Genomic DNA, 20,335 nt, shown 5'->3' with positions numbered 1-20,335 from the left:
TTAGAGGATCAGCTGAAGTCCAGTATCTTCAATAAAAAACATTGCCTTTTTAAAGCACACTCTGCTGTTGATAGATAAGACTCTGCTTTCCATCCCAATGCTGATGAAGTGTGTATTTGCAGTCTTGCACTATCTTCCTCTGGTGGAGACAGAAGATTTTAGCACAGCACTGATGGAAAATTACAGAAAAGAGGGAGGTGAGGTGCAAGAAAGGAGGACAGACAAAAGTCATTTTCACTCTCGCACTTTATTATCACCTCAAATTCTCCAACAGGCAATTACTAAGCAAATTTTAATTAAGCTTGGTTTTGTCACTGGTTATAATTAAATCTTGGAAGACATGTACAGGCAGTCATTTGACGTGGGAACCTGCAACATCATGTGATGAGTATGGGATTGGTCTTATTGGCTGTGGGTTAAGCATCACAGTCTTTGATATGTGATGAAGATCTAGAGTTTTCAAACTTTTGAGGGGCCAAGACTAACTAACATTCATAACTGATTGCTTTCGTGTGTTTTAACTGATAAATTTTCAAATCACCAGCTACAACTTAGGGGATTAGTGTACTATCTGTTTTATCGCAGGCATAGTTGTGCACTTTGCTCATAGTTTTACAGAGTTACCAGAATGGAAATCAAACATAATTAAGCAACTAAACTCAAACTAACTAACTAGTATGTTAGGTCTCATTCACTAAAGCCTAGAGACCAGTTAATGACCATCTCACAACCACTAGTCGCTAGCAGAGAAAATGTGTAGACCCTTAGTGAGTGAGCGGCTGCTGGAGGTTGCTCACTCAAACTAGGTGAAATCAGTCGCCAAAAGGGTGCTGCACCGAAACCATGATTGCTTTGGTTTCAAGCAGACTGCCAACAGTTTGCATGTGAGATGCAGACTTGTCTGCAAACACTCACCGTTTTCCTCTGTTAGCTGAAAGTTGGAAACGTTTGGGGCAAATCGGAAAAAGAGAAAGTCGTGCCTTGCCACTTCAACCAAAACACTTCAAAAGCCACAACTTTTACTTTGTAGATCAAAGTTCTCTGTTGCCTGTTCGCCTCACACGTTTCACTTTTACTACTGCTTGGTGAGTAGTTTTCAGGTATTTGCAGTAGATACTGACTAATATAAGATTTTTGCAAGTAATACCGATATTTATTGATTAAAAACTCGGATATATCGGATGAAGCACAAGTTTGAAGGATATGTGTAACAACATTTCATCTTTACTTTTTAAATTTTCATTTTTTGGCAAGTTAAAAATCCAGATATCAATATATTTGCAAGTAGCTGATATCTACTCATATCAGTTAAGCTCAAGCTCTAGTTTACAGTCAATTCAGTGTCTGCGCTGCAAACTGTGTGCGATCATGGCGACCTGTTACTTATTAAAGCAATCACAAGGGGCGCGGGGTCACTTATCGCCACCACACCAATAAAAGTACTCTGAATTTATATTTTTAGGTGGGGCTTATTTGTTTTGTAAAAGGGTTCATGCTAATCATAAATTATCAGTTTTCATCAGCTTAAAATTTTCATTATGTAATAATTATGCTATTTAATTACTTTGAGCATTTGAGTTCAAATGCCACTGAAATTCTTTGTGTTATAAAACCTTTTAAACATTGTCCTTTACATCTGTTTTATATTGATAAATCCAAATTGCAGTTTTAAGCATGTAAATTCCACACATGCGCTTTTACAAAAGGATCATTTAATTCAATCTACACCATGAACAAGCTGGCTAGCATCATGGTTTGTTTGCTTGAAACTAAGAAAGCGTGACTCAGATCTGGTCTTCTGTTGCTGCTCTTACTCAGTTTGGCCTCGAACCGTAACTTGACAACGTGGTCTGGCTCAAATATTTCTCTATGCCGGCCAGTTAGCTAGCTGGCTAACAAGCCAATCTCTGCAGCAGCAGAACAGTCTGTTGTACCCCGAGTGAAGTGAGTGATTTCATGACAGATTTACGTGATGTCTCACAGTCGCATCAGAGTAGCTGTTGGCACAAAGATAATGTGAGTAATGGGCCCAATATGCCTGCTTCATTGGCATAAAAGATCCTTGTCTAGATATGCACTTTTCAATGTCATGCCACATTTTAGGATTTACAACAACTCATTTTGTGCACCACTTAGCCGTGGGTCACGGACCCCACTTTCGGCAGCTGATGTAGAGACAGAGACAGAAAAACAAGATCGGATAAATAATGAAAATATTTACTGAACGAAATTGGAAATGGGGTGCTGTTGAGTAAACACTGACTTCCTGATTGAATCAACAGTAGGCATTTTGTTGAGTGTGCAGGATTATATATGTAGACATGATGGATGTTGATGGATCTCTCAGGGACACTTGAATCAGAGAGACAAATGAAGAGACTACACTCATACAGCAGTGCTCTGCAGGGGTCTTCTTTTCACTGCAAGTTTTCATTGTTCGACTCTTACACCTCACTCCTGCAGAGATTCTGATCACTTCTGCCTGCTCCAGTGTTTTCTATTGAAAATATATCTTTAGGATCCTGCAGACATCCCCCCATAAAAAAGGAATCAAACATTTTTATGGATTTTGCTGCTTTTGGTTTGTTTTGTCAGGTGTGTTTGACATTAAAATGAGTCAGAATGCTATTGATTATTTCTGTTACTTTATTTGGAACCATATATTGAAGAATATCATATTCTAAGCTAGCACTCTTGTCTTTTTACATTTACATTTTGGGAAATTCAGTTAGATGAAAAGATCAATCCTGTTCTAAATGTTGGACTACTGGCGCTGCACAGTAGTCAGTATACTCAGTTGGCACAAAAAGGAAATTTTGAAAAGGATCTATTGACTTTGGCTAGTGGTAGCCAAATTTACTTGAAACTTTAAGATAACAAAAGTTCATAATATAAACTTTGTAATACTTCATTAAAAGTAAGAAGGCATCTACAGCACGATTATTACTTCTGTAATCTGTAATCATGCTCCAGAACTACTTTTGGCAGCCATGGCTGTAAGGTGTTCAGGCCTGCAAAGTGATCCCAAATCACCATCCACCACCGTGCTTGACATATTTGCAGATGTCTGTCTCTATTTTGGTGTCATCTGTCCAAAGGACATTGTTCCAGGACACATGTTATTTGTTCAGATGCAACTTTACAAACCTGAGCTGTGCTGCCATATTCTTTATAAAGCGATATTTTAAACACTAACAGATCCTTGTAGGGCCAATGTAGATGTAGCTCTTACAAATTTTTGCACTTCGTCTGAGCATTGCGCAGTCTGACCCCTGATTCAATTCGATTGGATGTCTGGGAAGATGGAGACATCGTGTTGCTGACATTAAGCTGCTACCTATCATCTTAATTCGTACAGAAGCAGTCGGTGTGTACTTTGTTTTTCACAGGACTGCATGTTTGTGAAAACTGTCTTTTTGACATGACTGTATATAAAAATTAAAAGTCAAACCAGAAGTGCTATTGGCACAAAGATTAAGACTACAAGGAGCCTTAAATCTGCATTCTTTTAAATAGCCAGCGGGGCATAACACAAAAACATTGGGAAATTACCTTTTGGCTTTCTTCATCTATCATGTTAGTAAAAGCTTTCTGAGGAGTTTATACTCTCAAACTCTAGTTTCAAACTTTGCTGACCACAGCGTGAGCTTAGTTTACTAAATTATGGTCCCATTTAGAATTTAAAAAAATTAAAAAACTAATAAAATTAAAAAAGAAAAAAAAATCTTGTTACTTGTTACAGTTATGCTTGAGGGCTAGCTGCCTCAGTATTGGCAATTTTAAGGAGTTTTCATGGTTACTCATGGTTATCTGTTTGCCACAATTGGTGCTATGTAGCCTATGGAAGAATCTTTTCAGATCTATGTTAATAATTTAGCCTATTTTTACTTCAGCAGAGATGTCAGTGGTATTTTGACTTAATAACAATGGTTTACACTTGGAATACACTTGCAATGGAATACACTTACACCAGCTAACTATGTTAGGTAGTCTCAGATGGAGATGTTTGGACAGTTAAAGGTATGGTGGGAATATAACCAGTAAGGTCAGAAAGAGCACACAGATCATTCTGAGCTGTAACTTTAGCCTATAACCAGATCATTATCTCGAGGCTATATTATTATTGCCCTGGACGACATCAGAGAGGGAAAGAAGTGTCACGATCTGCCTCACTAGGGGAAATGAAATGAAAGCAGACGATCCTACACTGATCTCACAGTGGAACCTGAGCAGGCTACAGTAGCAAATAACGTTTTATCTCTGCTGAATAACACACATGATTGTTTACTCCCCGTTTTTGTTGTGTAGTTGCCTTTTGTTTAGCCTGCCTCCAAGCTCCGCATTTCTTCTCTGTCTTTGTGTAGCACTCTGCTGGCTGTTGACTTGACAAGTTACCTCGCAACATAGATTACACTTTTGTGTGTTTTTGTTGAAAGGACAGCGTTGCCTTTGCAGTTATCTGCCCCCTTTTTTATATATACATTGTTCGCACAGTTACATTGATGAGGCGTTGCAAGAATACAAAGCAAACTTTTCTTACTGGAAAACATTCTCTCCAGTGATTCTGAACTTTTATACCATAATTTGGTAATAACTCACAACAGTTTATGAGAATGTAAATAGCGATTATGGCCATTTTAATTGGTAAAAAAAATTTGATGATACTAAGAATAATAATAGATGTTGGTCACATAACAAGCCACCAAACCACTTTTGTTGCAATTTTTTCTTTTTTCCCAAAGGACTCAGTCTCTGTAAGTAATCGCCTTTGTTGCATGTATATAATGTTTTTTTGATAGTCATGTTTGATTTTTGAAACATTTTTTGAGCCTGATCAAGCACACTTGAAATCATTCCTCTAGCACTTGTAGAAAAAAACCCATAAATAGAATAAGAACAAGAGCCGTGGCTTTCTGTGTTCTCAGAATGTTCATATTTTGGATTCTTCAGCAGTTCTCAGAGTTGATAATAACATTGATTTCTCCTATTTCTTCCCTTTAGTTACTGCTGGAACATCTTGAGTGCCTGGTGTCCAGACACGAGCGGTCACTTCGTATGACTGTGGTCAAGAGGCAGGCTCAGTCTCCTTCAGGGGTCTCCAGTGAAGTCGAAGTTCTTAAAGCACTCAAATCCTTGTTTGAACACCATAAAGCCCTAGATGAGAAGGTAAGGTTGACAGAATATATACATTAAATGTGTAACTGTTGGCTTTTTTCAGTTTTACCAAATTTAATGTGTTTGACTTTAATGTGTTGTTTTGATTCGGTTGTATGTCCCTTCTCTGTTGTATTATTATTAATTACTTGTGTGTTTTATATTATTATTGGAGACAAATACATGTATTTTTGTTTATTCTGGATCAGTCACATGTTATTTACATTTAAAATTCTTTTTTGGTTTTCATAAATGCACAAGTAATTAGTGGGTTTGTGAAAAGTGTAGCTGACGATTAAAAAAAATGATTTGAAAAATTAGGTTTAATGTGTTATATTTCTGCAGTGTGGTGTCATTAGTCATGTCAAAGGCAAGCTGAGTGAGTATTAGCACAGTGTGGAGGTGAAGTAACCAGTTGGCTAGCTAGCTGCAGGAGCTAACCAGGAAAAAAACCTCAGCTACACATACTACAGATCTAGAAAGAAAATAAAAGCCATCAGGAAAAAATGTTTTGCATTGTTACTTTTGAGTCACCTATACTGTATGTATTCTTTCTCCCCAAAACATTATGTTTAATTTTAAATGTTAAACATATTTGTAATAACTTATTAGTTGTGCTTTGCTGGATTCAGATTTGGCTCCACCCCCTAATTATCATATTATAGTATATTATAATGTATATGGATAGATAAAACATTTAAGACCAGATGATACTAACAGTGCTTTATTTTCCTTTTGTGTGATTTCATGCTATCATTTTCTAGTTTTAAGCCTTTACATGTCGCACTCAGTGTTTCTCCTCACATCCCGCTGATTTATGACCTTAGCCTCCTGTGTAATATCAGCACTCCCCCTGTAATCCATTCATTCCCCCCCCGAAAGCCAACATTTATAACACATGTCCAACGTCCACATTGTTTAAGGTAATATAAGCTCAGGCAAATGGGGTCCCGTGTTGGAACAATATCCCAGAGTGGACACAGAGGATCAGCCTCTTCTCATATCTGGTGCACACTCACAATGTGTTGCAAGTAATTGTTCCATCACAGCCATGATGAACCTAAAAGAGACAAAGGGAGAAGTGTAGAAGGGGAATCTCCTCTCCGCAAATGGTGCTTTTAAAGCAGTAAGAGCCGTATAATGCTACTTTGAAGCCCCAGCAAAGTGGTGTTGTAAGGCTAAGGGAGGAAAAGAGGATAGCACCTTCTGATGTGTTAACCCTTGCTTTCCTGGACTGGGATTTTAACAGCGGTGAGAGAGGAAGCTAATGATTGCGTTTTTCAGCTTGGCTCTTTTAAGATCAGTCCATCCCAGTGGAATTAAGTGCAGTGAAGGCTTATAACAGTGCCCATGACAAAGGATCTACAGACAGATTGTGATTCATGTTTTGTGATTTTCAGGTAAGAGAGAGACTACGAGTGTCACTGGAGAGGGTGTCTGCCTTGGAGGAGGAGCTCACAGCAGCCAATCAGGAGGTAATAACCACCACACTCACCAGTAACTACATTAACTGCTTGCTAATGCAGATGTCTTATAAGCAACCAAATGCTTTTAGGCATATGAAAGAAATGTGATGAAAGTGACTTTGAATGTGGCAGATGGGCCAACCTGAGTATTTCAACTGCAGATCTACAAGAATTTTCACACACAACAGTCTCAAGGGTTTACCTCTCTGGGCAGAAATGCTAGAGGAGAATGGCTAGACTAAAAAGTCGGAACCTTATGTTGAAATTTAAAGCAAAAGACCACAGGGGTTCCAATGCAGTGCTAACAAGCTGTGACTAATGGCCACGGTGTAGAATAATGAATATTGTGATATTTTTAAACACACTTTTTGTTGTTTGTGTTGTCAGATAATGCATCATCAGTGATTATGGATTAAAACTAGAATGAATGGGCTGAAATTCCTGGAACCTCAGACTATGGTTTGTTGGTTGTTTTCATACCAATGCATAGTGTCTGACTTGAGGTAGATTATTAGCTTTCTTCATCAAAGGAACACTTAGTAGCATATAGACGAATGGGACAAAGAAAAATTATAGTCTTTAATAAGGAATTAAAGACTTTGGCTATTTTATTAATCCTTTGCATAAAAGGCATCAGGAAAAGCAAGCATTTCTAATTTGGAAAACAAATACTATTGTTTCATTTAAGTCATTCCCATCAGACAAATGCATGTCTGTACTGCTTTTTAAGGATTCTGCAAACATGCTCAGTAAACATAATTTTGAACATGCAGAGTTAATGTGATGAACAAGCATTTTTATTTATTCCAATTGCAATGTTTTTTACTCAACCCATCCAATCTTTAAGCATCTAAACCTAAAAAACGACTTAATGTCAAAGTAAAAACCGAGTAAAAACTAACTTCAAAGCACAAAGTTTCCACATGGGAAACTTTGGTCTATAAAATTGTGACTTACTTAATTTTATAGCACTTAAATTCATCTGCATCTTAAAAATCACTGCTGGTGTATGAAGTCACAGACGATGACAAGCAATCTGTCCGATGCCAACAGTGAAGAGAAATATTTCACACTTTGAGATGGGAATGTGCTGAAATAACAGAAAATATATGCTGTTCATGTATTAAACATGTAGATACTATTTATATATACATGCAGTATCTCAAGACTTGTGTTGAGTTGCATATTCCGAACAAACATAACATATATACAGGAACATATACTACTTGTTTACGTGGATGCAAACCTAATACATACTGTGATGTGTCCTGAATTTTGTATCTGCTCTGAAACCCAGAAACATTTACGGTACCTCGACAGGCTTCACTCTACCTCAGCTTATCAGTGGCTGCGGCGAAGCACTGACAGTACATCGGCCACTGTTTCCTTGGTGGCCTTTCCGTCTTCACCTCCTAGTTCGGGCTAGAGTAGGATTTGCACTGCAGATGGTCCTGTTCCAGCTGAGGAAAAACCCTCAGGCTGCCACTTCACAGCCTGTCAGACATGCCAGCCTGACACTCGGGCCTGGCGTAAAAGTCACTAAAAGGAAGAGAAGAAGAAAAAGATGGGAATGAAAAGCAATAGGGGGAATGGTTGGGAGGCGTGTGGCGTGGGTGGAGGGACAGACGGAGATCTAGTGTGAGAGGAGAGAGAGGGGGTAAGGATGGAAAAAAAAAGGCATAGACAGGCAGAAGACACAAATAGACATGGCAGGTGGGATGCAGAGGCAGATCGTGTGTGGAGGTATGTGTATTAATGAGAGTGCAGGGCTCCACTTGGTCAGAGCACCTCTGAAAGAAACCGAAGGACAGAAAAAGTGAAGCTGTAATGATATGTTTTGATGGCGAGTAAAGTCGCTAGGGGTCAAAACCCAAGATTTGATAGTGTGCGATCTACCAGACAAGGAGAGAATTGTAGAAAAGATTGAAAACTTAAAAAAGTAAACCTAAAGGCCAGCGGTACCTAAATTCTTCTCTTTTTCTCTTTGACAGTTTTTCCTGAAGTCTTGTTTTTTAACTGCAGAAACTCTGACAGACATCTCAGCAGCACCTTGAAATATTTCTCACATCACACTTCCAAGCTTATAAAGACCATACAGTATTTCTGCGTGGCTGTCCCTCTCTAATGGTTAACACAACACTTGTCAGAGCTGCGGACAGATGAGTGATTAGACCTTGAGGTGATGGAGGGTGGAGGTGGTGGTGGAGAGGATGGTTAAACCGGCTTTGCCGAATAAAAATGTCCACGCTTAAGAGGCTCCAGGGAGGCAGGCGGATCCATGAGCCCGCAAACTGGTAATTGATTTGAGATGGAGGTCTATTATGAGTCCCATTTCCCTCCAGGAATTTAGACAATGTGTCCATGCTTGAAGAAATCAGCAGCCTTTAACCTCATGCAGTCACAGGTGTTTAAGTGGCCCCACACTGATTGCTGCTAGTGATTGCAGTTCTATCTGTGGAGCATTTTGGTATCTATCTGAGGATGAATTGTTGCTTACCAATTATTTGATGTTAATCAAAACAGACATATTTTTAAGACACTGTTAAATTCCCAAAGGTAGCTCAATAGCTCATTTGAATCTATTACAACCATACAAGATCAAGGCAGATAAAATAATATGTATCAAATATTATTTTATGCAGTCATACCAGATTCTTAGCAACTCAACCCTAGTTACACGTGGTGATTGACCATTTGTAACTTTCAGAGGCTTAAAATGAAATTGACTAATGAGCTATTTTATGGTCATGTGAAGTCTGTTCCTTCATTATTGTTGAAGGAACAGGGAACATTATTTGGCAAAGTATGCAAATGATGGCCCCGCCCCTCCCTGAGCCTGGTTCTGCCGGAGGTTTCTGCCTGTTAAAAGGGAGTTTTTCCTTCCCACTGTCGCCAAAGTGCTTGCTCATAGGGGGTCATTTGATTGTTGGGTTTTTCTCTGTATATATTATTGTAGGGTCTACCTTACAATATAAAGCGCCTTGAGGCGACTGTTGTTGTGATTTGGCGCTATATAAATAAAATTGAATTGAAAGAAATTGATTTGATTTCAAGTGTTGCATTTTGTGTTGTTTTTTTTTTGTCTTTTTTTTGGATAGGAGGAGCTCCTAAAGAATGTTGATGCAAGTGAAAGAGGCTAAAAAAACAAAATAACCTTAATGAGTAGTGAGTAGCCAAAATCAACAATCTGGCGCATTCTTAATAAGTGGAACTCAATTGGCTAGCTCTGCAACACCAACACCTTTATGAATGTAAAGGACAGTTTACAACAAGGTCTAAATAACAGGTTGCAACAACAAGCCAGATTAGACAACAAAATTAATTGATCAGAAGTATACCACATCATCTGTCTAATATGGTAGAGATAATGTTGTGAGGCGGGCATGTATGATAGTGGAACTACCACTAGTGTTTATAGGTGATGTGACTGCTGATAGAAGTATGGATTCTGAAGTGTACAGGGCTATACTCTCTCTGCTAATATTCGACCAGATGCTGCAAAACTGAGTAGACAGCACTTCTTAGTGCAAATGGATAATGGCCTGAAGCATACTGGAAAAGCAACCCAAGCGTTTCTTAAGGCAAAGAAATGGGATTATTTTCAATAGCCAATAGAGTCATTTGAATCAGTTTTTAACAATTTAAAGCAGCTTTAATGGTGTGGTAATATAAGATTTGATAATCGGATGTATAGAAAGGTAACATCTGACCCATGAGCCGATGTGGGCTAGCACTGAGGTCCTTACAGGCTGAGCTTGATCCAAACCAGCACTATGCTCAGTAGGAGAAATACTCTGTTCACGGTTTTTCAAATAAAAGCTGGCAGAAAAGGTTGAGAATGGCAACAGCAGTACTTTTTTTCTTGCTTTTGCAAAAAAAAGACTGACCTAATTCTTTTGGGATTTTGTAAAAGAAAGAAAACTAATACATGAAATGAAATCTCCTTTGACCTAAAACATTTGATAAACATGTTTTATGTGTGGTCATGCATTTTTCCCCAGGTGTGTGATTGATTCTATTTTAAGTGCATTGCACCAAACTTGCTTTTCCCCAAATCTCACCTTGACGTCATCAATCTTTCATACTCTAAGAGCAACCTGTGACACCCGTGGACACACACACTCACACATAGCCATTCTTATTTCACTCCTTCCCATTTTCCTCCAATTTCTACTTCATCAGACATTCCTGTCAACACAGAGCCCAGAAGTGCTAAAGGAAGATAAGGAAATTGTGATGCTGCGTTGTAAAAGAAGCTCCACTCGTCCTTGTGTCCCTCGTCACCCTTTTCATTTTGCATCTGGCAAACTTCTCTCTGTCTTCTTTCATTTCAGCGATGGAGATGCATCAGTAGCGCCCCATTCATCAATTGTGCCTTTATGTCATGGGTGGCGTTGGTGTTTGATCTCTGAGATGGAGAAATTACAGACAATCTCAAAATAATGGTACTGGAACATACGGAGGCATAATTATGCCCTCATTAAAAATAATGAACAGAAGATGCTTTGTAGACAGAGTGCAGCAGAAAAGAAGAAGCCAAGCTGCTGCTGGCAAAGTTGAGTGTGAAGGAAACCCTGTCTGTGGAAGGTGGGAGATAATCTTCTGTTCTCACTCGCAACTTTAAAGAGGTCCCGACATTAACTACGACTCGTGTCCAGGTGTCAATGAGGGCAGGTTGGGATCTGAGTTTAAACTGGATCATGTCAAAGTCACTTGATTGCATTGTTTGTTTTATCGACAGCGGTTTCATTGATTGTCCTCGGGCTCCTCTTGCTGTTCCGATCACAACAAATGTCTGTTGCGGAAAGAGAGAGAAAAGACGATTTTAAAGCATCGCAATTTGTTTTCAACGGCGACGATCACTCAGCATTTCCATTCTCAAACTGTAATTATTTATTAGAATGATTAGTAATGGTAGTTGGATTGTCATAAATGATGGTGCTGGCTGCTTGGAAATCCTGATCGAATCATCCATAAAGAGAAGGACAAAAAGGAACATGCATGATTTGAGAGTCCTACATGGTTCAGAGATTAAAGCTTTTCTGAAGCTTCCGAGTACTCATAGAGGAGAACCAGCATGATGCAGCTTTAATCACATCACGCTATCAGCATGCCTCATGTACTGTAGTAATTGTTGGGGGGGGGGGGTTTGTTAGGAGCTCCTCCTTTTTTGTTCGTGTAGAGAATAACTGTAAAACTATTTTAGTGCTAGAGTTGTCTTTCTGGTGGTTATTTACTTTTTAGGGGAGGTTTCAGAGATTGAGACCAGTGGACAGTGGTGTAACTTTGACTGCTTCTGTCTGCAAAAATAAACGGAACACACTGTACCAAGCTTATTGTTGAAATAAAAGCAGACAGTCTTTTCACATTTTGAACAAATCTCCAGGTTGGCCAAATTCATTTTGAACAGGAGCACAATAGCACACAGAAATATCATCACCAGTGCTATTTTAACATCCCTCACAGTTTGCAGACTGACTTTGTGGCTTTTCTTAGTTTTCCATTGCAGAGAGGAGCATTGAGGATCTGCCCTGTTTCAGTTTTACTTTCAGAGCCAGGACTGCGTGTGTTGGCTTGTATTTCTTACTCTGTTTTGACTTTCTTTTCTCAGGGGAATCATTAATTCATACATTTCTTAAAGCTGCACTGTGTTTACTTTAGTGCAGCTGGCCTATGTTCGACCTCAATAAAAGATTGATGCATTCGCAACACGTTATTTTCGTATTCACCTTAGTGCTAGTGTAGGATACACGGAGAAAGTCTTAGAAGAAGTTATCCATTCTGCTAGTTAATATTTAGTGGCCTACCTGGGACGAATGAATGGCTGCTCTCCATAAGCATTAGGCTCTGGAAAGAAGTACTCCAAGAAGTACTGTGAACTAGTAGGCAGCAGGTACACTGTCAACCTCTCTCTCTCTTGAAGTGAGTGATAATCATATGTTGTCAGTCAAAGCCAAACCAGAATGTTATTGTTGTCAGACACCCCTGTGACAGGGTTAAGGCTTCAGGATGGCTGATGGTGGGGAAATAAAGCACTTGGTTTGCAAAACTCAATAATCACAAGGTTTCCATGAATGTTGGTTAAAGTAATGTTCCAAAATTCCTATGCAGTGTGATATACTGTAATTTACTAGCGTTGCATAAGAGAGGGAAAATGATTAGTTAACCAAGGATTGCAATTATGTGTGGTTGTGGTTTTATCCTCATCGTGTGTGCAAACAAGAGGCTCATTCAAGAGGCTTCGCTAAAAGCTAAAAGTTCTAAAGCCACACTGAGGAAGATGCCAGCCTTAAAATTGAGTTTTGTTTTTTCGTCTCACACAAACTGTGTTGCTGTGTGCAGGCAAGTGTGTGCGGAGGGGGTTTTTTGTTGTATTTTTATTTTTTTTTACTTCTAACCCCATATTTTTGTGTCCCACAGATTGTGGCCTTACGGGAACAGAATGCTCACATCCAGAGGAAAGTGGCATCAGGTGAGGGAGGAGAGGACATTTTGGAGGGCAGTGAAGCTCAACAGAAGGTCCATGGCAAGGTGAGCTCCCTTGATTTAAATATGGGTGGAAAAAATGGTCAAAATTATGTGTGGATCTATAATAACTACACTACACTTTAATAGTCTGTACATTATGGCAATATTTGCACTTGTTGTTTTTGATTAAGATATAGTTTATTCTAAAAATGTGCATAGTATTATGTATGTATATATTAAATATACTTACTGTGGCGGTCATACAGTAACCCGGATGTTTTCCATTTCAAAATAAAAGCACTACCAATCAGTATTTTGTCTACAACCCTGCTGTGGTGGCGTTACACAAATAATTCCTGTACATTTAGTTCCCCCTGCTGTATTGGCATTTTGACTTTAAAGTATTGCAGCGACTATCACATGGTTTTGATCATACATTTATTTACCTCTGCAGGCATTCTGAAGGAGTTAGGCGAAAACTCCCGCTGTGATCTCACCCCCTGCCATTATGCAGGAGCACACATGGACATCCATAGCTGAATACAAATTTCCTTTTGATTATTATTTTAACAGCATAGGTGTAGGTGTAGATTACGCTGATGCCTTTTTATGTCAGAAGCACGCGAGCCCAAAATGATGCACCTTAAAGGCAAACGCAGATGCAGGATTTTTACTTTTTTTTTTTTTTTTTTTTTTTTTATACATGCAGACAGCAGCAGAGGATACCTGGGTAGATCAATGGAGACGTTATTACTTGGCTGGTCTGCTGGGGAACGAGGGTTTGGGGGATGGGAGGTGGTGGTGGTGGGGGATTGGGAGTAAAGAGATGAAGAGCGTGTGAGTTTGAGGGATGTGATAATGAGGAGACAGCCATCATCTGCTCTGTTTTGTGTAGATAAAATAAGAGAGTATGAACATGTGTTGTTTGGCACATTTGTTTTGTGATACGGTGAAGAAAGAACACTAACCTTGCAGTAATGGTGAGGGTCAGTTATTCAGCATGACTGTAGTCAGAGTGACTGACAGAGATGTAGAAGGAACTGTCAGGAAGGGGACAATGGCAAAACCTGCCCACCGGATTCTTTCATTCATATATATATATATATATATATATATATATATATATATATATATATATATATATATATATATATATATATATATATATATATATATATATATATATATATATATATATATATCTTGGTTTGTCACTCCATCAGTTTTTGCACCACTGAATTACAGACCACCTCTTCTGTAACTGAAGGGACAGATCTGTCTTTTAGGTTTCATGTCATAGGTTTTATCTAATTTCTTAATGACGTGACTTTCAAATGCTGCTTATCTGCTGTAGACGGTGTTTTAGCCCTGTCACTTTAAGCTAATAGCTTTTTGAGAATCACCTTGTTGGTACAAGAATATTTTGTCTGACAAACTGCATCATCTTTGGGATTTTTTGTATATTCAACTAAAGAAATAGGAACAAATGATGTGTTTTTGCAACAGGCTGCTAGTACTAACGTGCCTAGATGCAATTAAAATGTGGTTATTTGCTTATTTGTCTGTTATGTGTAGTTCATCTGTTTAGTAAGGTGCTTTTTTATGTTTAGATAATTCATTAGGCAGCGTTAAGTGGCCTAATAAACAAAAACATTCCTCTTAGTGAAAAAGCATCTTATGTTCAAAGAAGAAACTTTGAAAGACCTTAAGAAAGTTTGGAGAACTATTGCTCAAGGCCAACATTAGTTCTCAGAGCAAAATATAAAGAATTGAGGGGCATCTCAAGACTATCTGTCCATCTATCCATGCAGGCATGAATGAGAGCAGTTGTTTCATAGCCAAACTTAACCATTTTTAAAGGTCATTCAGAGTTAAAAAGCAATACACCCCTTTGAAATGTTGGGTAACTCTTATTAACATTGTCCCTTTAAACTATCCTGGTCCTAAATGGTACAAATCTGTGAAACAAGCCCATCGATGGAAACCCCAGATACAAAGAGGGACAGCTGAGCCATTTGGCAATAAAGAAGATATAAAATTCTTTTATGAGCATGGCCCACTGCTGGCATGCTCGTATTAAAATCACTGGTGTGATTTAGTGGATCCTGTTCCTTGCTCAAGTGAATCATTGATCACAGGCAGCAGACAGAGAGGCCCAATTAGGTTTGTCCTCACAGATGGATGGCCAAAGATGGGCAGCTGTGCCTCACAATACAGCAGGAAGACAGAGGAAGATGGAGAATGAAGAGATCAGTTTCCCTCAATCCTCTCATTCACCTTACTGTAACTCAATTGAGCATAAAAGCAAGATTTGTTTTTTTAAACTATGCATGTTTGTTATTTAGCACCGATAATAAGGTTGTTTTCCTCTGTTGTTCTTGCCCCTAAACTCTTTTGTAAGCTGAATCTCTGCGGTATCCTCCTCATTAATCTACCTCATGCAGAGACCAGGAGAGCTGTACGGAGTGGAAACCTTGCAAATCTAATCAGATTACTTATGCAAGTGTCAAAACAATTTCTCCAGCAGAGTCTGGTGTGATTCAGTCTTTGTGACCATCCAGAATCAAAGCAGGGGAAGAACCAAAGCCGTGAGCTCCTGAACTTGAATTTATTAGAATGCAAATGTATGTCATTCTCAAAAGCAGACATGGTATCTGAAGTGGAAGCATGGCTGATTTCTCAGGGCCCACTTGAATACACGACAGGAAGATGAGGCATGACAGGAAATCAGAAAATTGCTTTGCACCATTGTTCATTTTTACTCTCGATAGTGTGTTTATTTTCCTGCATTCAAAGCTCAAACTTCTATTTTTGATTTAGGTACTGGGGTTTTTACTAGGTTAACACTTGAAAAAAGAAAGAAAATATAATCACTTGTTATCGCGATTATTGTGGGGCAAGTGTGCATTCTGAATGGACTTACAAGACACGTTTCAGGATTCGGGATATAATTTAACATCCAAAAGATTTATTTCAACTGCAAGGAAAAAGTTCTAGTTAGAATGTTAACTTAAAAGAAAGAAAGAATTTTTTTACTTTGATTAGCCACAACATTAACAACCAATTTCCAAATCCTGTACTAACCCTCACTTGTCAGTGATCTTATTACTACTTTATTATTACCTTATTACCTATATACCACAAGCCTCACTTAATTTGTGAGTTTTAAAAGACGTCATGCAAGGGAATTCATTTTTAAAAAAGCTCTTAAATTCTTTTTAAAGTACACTAAAAGTTAGAAATCATCCCCAAGCATCCCTTGGCAAATTTTGTGCTTCATGACGCATACATATTTTTGGATAATTTTCCCTTTTCATATGTTGACCTCTTACTCCACGTCCCCCTCTTTCCCCTCCAGCGTCTGTCCAATGGCTCTCTGGAGCCGGCCCATGAGGCGAGTCAGGTGGTCGAGCTGCAGGACCTGCTGGAGAAGCAGAACTACGAGTTGGCCCAGATGAAGGAGCGCATGTCCTCCCTCTCCTCCCGGGTTTCCGAGGTGGAGCAGGAGCTCGAGACCGCCCGCAAGGACCTCATCAAGTCAGAGGAGATGAACAACAAGTACCAGAGGGACATCAAAGAGGTCACAGCACAGAAACTGAGCACAGGGGGAAGCATACACACACACACACACATATTCGCATGGGGATAACAGTTGCAAGAGAAACATCAAAGACAGCGAGCAGTGGTCTAAAAACAGCTTCTACTTGCATATGCTCTCACACTCTCCCCAGCTCTTTATTACTCCGTCTTTTTCTCACATAAAAACATGCACATTGACTTGTGAACGTACAAGGTCTTTCATAATGCCTTCATCGGGTGAAGTGAGTTAAGTGAAGAGTCCTTGAAAAAATCTCTAAATATACACTTCAGATAAACACTTCTCTAGGCCTCAAACTAACACTTAATGTTAAATAAATAACTAACCATTTGTATTTCTTGAACGGGTTCAAGACTGTTGATGCATGAAGCACAAAAAAGAGCCAGTTGTGTCCAAAACTGGCAGTTAAGATCCAAATAATAGTCCTATTTATTATATGTCTGTGCAAGGTTAATATCAGTGAAGTGGGCTGGATATGAACATAAGCTGATGCCCCTGTCGCCTGGGGATGAAATTACTATTGATTTCTAACGATGTGGGCAGAGGCAGTTATCGTGGGCTGACAAACATGGCCTTATCAGGCCAATCGTGTTTTATTACCCTGCAATGCCTTCTCTTACAGCAGCAGTTTATTTAGTGTTCTAAGAATAACTGTTATTATTTGTATGGTTTGGAAACAATGGGTGCTACTGCAAGTTTGTGTCTGAAGCAATTCTCCATGGAGGAAATTAAGTCTGAGAAATTCCATGATAATGTTGCCTCTGTTCATGACAGCAGAGCATGTTTGTATTTTATGAGGCTTTATTTGTTATTAACTTTTGTGCACATTCTAGGGATAAAAGTTTGATTTTGCAGACTTGCAGTCTGGTTTCTGTGTGCATTCCAGGAAGTGGTTGAAGAATCTCTAATTCAATTCCGTTCACTTCAGTTTTACTTACTCAGTGCCAATTAACAATAATGGTGAGCTCAAGGTTCTTTATATTGTAAAGTAAAGACCCTGCAATATCTGTATATCTGCAATATCCATCCATTCACTGTCTGCTGCTTATCCTGGCCTAAGTAGAGACACCCAGACTCCTTTACTTCTTCCAGGAAAAACTGATGACATTTCTTCACCGTATACTGGGTCTAGTCTGAGATCCAGTATACGGTGAAGAAATGTCATCGGTTTTTCCTCCTGGTAGGACATGTCTAAAAACCTTATTTAGAAGGTGCCCAGGAGACATCCTAGTCATCCCTGAACCACGTCAGCTGTCTCTCAGTGTTTCGATGTGGAAGCTTAGTGGCTCTAGGTGCTGAATGCCCAAGCACCCTGTCACTTAAGGGAGGGTCCAGACACCCTATGGAGTTTTCATCTGGTGCTGATATTAAAGTAGTGTACAAATTCCATGTGTGCAAAGCAGCAGGAGAAAATATTACACCCAAAGTTGATGTTATATTAAGTCTTTTTTTTGTGTGTCTCTATACAGGCCATGTGTCAGAAAGAAGACATGGAGGAACGGATTGTCACGCTGGAGAAACGTTACCTGAGTGCCCAAAGAGAAGCCACCTCTGTGCATGACATCAATGACAAACTGGAGAACGAGTTGGCCAATAAGGAGGCATTCCTCAGACAGGTCTGTAAAGTCCACTCCAGGGTTAGTGTGAGCCATGTAATCACATTAATCAGCTCTCTGGGATTACTATTTTCTTCCAAAAAATGGGTCCAGATGGCAGCTGCAGTGCACGATTCATTACTGTATCATCAGTCGTATTTTTCTTACTGGATTCAGAAAAGAATCAGCCAGGAAAAATGTGTAAGATGGTTCCTGTCAGTTAACATAGTCCTTTGAGCAGTTCCACAGAGGTCTGGCATTGAGAAAACCTCTTCACATCGTGGTAGATAATGTAAGAGGAAATTACTACTGGGGAAGAAATTTTATAAATGTTTACTTTGTGCAGATGCACATGGCTCACATGTGATTTCTTCATAATTGACATAATGCTGCAGAATATGGTCAAGCGATTGTACAGATTTACTCTCCTTTCAATTATTCTTTGTGATTCATTGCAGCCAATTAGATAAATTGCATGGCCATAGAAGATCTAGTGGCATTTTTATGAGTAAAGGCTTAAACACTGTCTGGGCTCTGGAAGAATAGAAAGAATTTCTGATATGAGTAGAAGTAATTAGAGTGACACCATCAGTCCCTGTTTGGATTTACTGTGTGGAAAGTTATTTAGACACTAATTTATATTTTAGTTATAATTCTCAACAATTTTCTTTAGCATAATGTTTACTTTAGACATGTACATCACAACTACAGTGACTATTTAAAACAATTGTGAAATCCCCTAGACCAGTTAATCTGGGGGTACCTTAGAGACGAGACATCACCTGGTGATCACTGGTCATGAGGGAAAATATATATTTTCCGCAACCAGATATAAGTGGTTACTGGTTGTCGCCAAGGAAATGTGGTCACAAAGACGACGTTGCTCCATGTGATTGCTTTGGTTGCAATTTCATGCCAGCAACTACCAGAAACAATTCGACAGATTGGAGAATACACATTTTTTCATAGCAGATGAAAGTTGCCGGCGTCTGCCTGATCAGTCTCTCGTCCTGCATGGGCTTTAGCCATGAGTTTCAAAGCGACTGGCAACCATTTCCACCACATTTTTCATTTGCAACTGGCGGTTGCCATTTAGTCACTAACTGATCTCTGGGCATGTGTGACTAAGCCTAACCTGAAACAAATACAATTTAAAATCTAAAACCTGAACAAATTTGAGAAGAAAATTTAACTGTTGACTAAAAGTAAAAGAGCAATAGAGAGAGACAGTCAAAACAAAGAAATAAGAAAATATATTTAGATGAAAGCAAAAAATGGCACAGTGGGTTATTAGAAAAGCTAATAGTATGAAATATGTTAAAACTGTCTGCTAAACATATAAAACATTGAAATGGTTAGCTCACAGTGTAAGTACATGAAATTGTGATATAAAATCATGACAAAAGATCAAAATAATTGAAACAGCTAAAATTCTGAAACCAGGTGGAAATTATTAGCTAAAACTTTAACTGTTGAATTTGTTAGCTAAACGTACTGGATAAACAGTTAAAAAAGCTAGCTAAAAAACAGATTTAAAAAAGTAGTTTTAACTAAAGATATAAACTGTTTGAATGGCTGAAATAAAAACTCAATACTTGGCACTAAACTAGTAAGAGTGTTTGCTAATCATAAGTATATAGTTAACAGAATGTAATCGCTAAAAGTAAATGGTAAGCTAATTTCATCCTGCCAGATGATTACATAGGGTGGGGGTTGTTAACCTTTGCTAGCCAGTCATTTTTCACTCAGGAAATGTGTATGAAGCCACAACTTAAGAAGAAACCACTTATGTATTTACAGCCATGACGTTTACAAGGGAAAGGGTCTATGCAAGGGGTATGCTTGAACTCTAAAGGTTTTTTTAAATGAACTCCTGCTACCATACATAAACAGACTTTTTTGGTAAATATATGCACAAAGTTTCACTTGCTATTGTACTGGGCTCTGGCTGCTGATGTCTGAAGATTACTTGGTATAGAGACATGAAGGGATGAGAAGAAATGGCAAGCAAAATGGCAAAAAGGATGGGTAGTAGGATACCTAGGGAGGATATA

At 38.8% G+C, this 20,335-nt stretch overlaps 1 protein-coding gene across 9 annotated transcripts in view; it reads left to right on the top strand.

Annotated features, from left to right (window-relative positions):
* ppfia2 (PTPRF interacting protein alpha 2) overlaps positions 1-20,335 on the top strand; it is a 183,474-nt gene that overhangs the window by 128,738 nt on the left and 34,401 nt on the right. For all 9 annotated transcript variants that reach the window (XR_015125782.1, XM_086269667.1, XM_086269665.1 and 6 more), the window contains 5 exons: positions 5,002-5,171; positions 6,560-6,629; positions 13,041-13,151; positions 16,447-16,668; positions 18,156-18,302. Coding sequence is in view for 8 of the 9 variants with exons in the window: in XM_086269667.1 (XP_086125793.1) it covers positions 5,002-5,171; positions 6,560-6,629; positions 13,041-13,151; positions 16,447-16,668; positions 18,156-18,302 (720 nt within the window). In the remaining variant the exon portion in view is untranslated. The remainder of the gene's footprint in view (positions 1-5,001; positions 5,172-6,559; positions 6,630-13,040; positions 13,152-16,446; positions 16,669-18,155; positions 18,303-20,335) is intronic.

The sequence above is a fragment of the Aulonocara sp. 'chitande type north' Nkhata Bay genome, linkage group LG17 (genome assembly GCF_057382095.1).
Source record: "Aulonocara sp. 'chitande type north' Nkhata Bay isolate Kocher_YH1m ecotype deep benthic linkage group LG17, A_spYH_male_GT1.1, whole genome shotgun sequence".
Lineage (NCBI taxonomy): Eukaryota > Metazoa > Chordata > Actinopteri > Cichliformes > Cichlidae > Aulonocara > Aulonocara sp. 'chitande type north' Nkhata Bay.
This window is presented reverse-complemented; position numbering and strand designations above follow the sequence as displayed.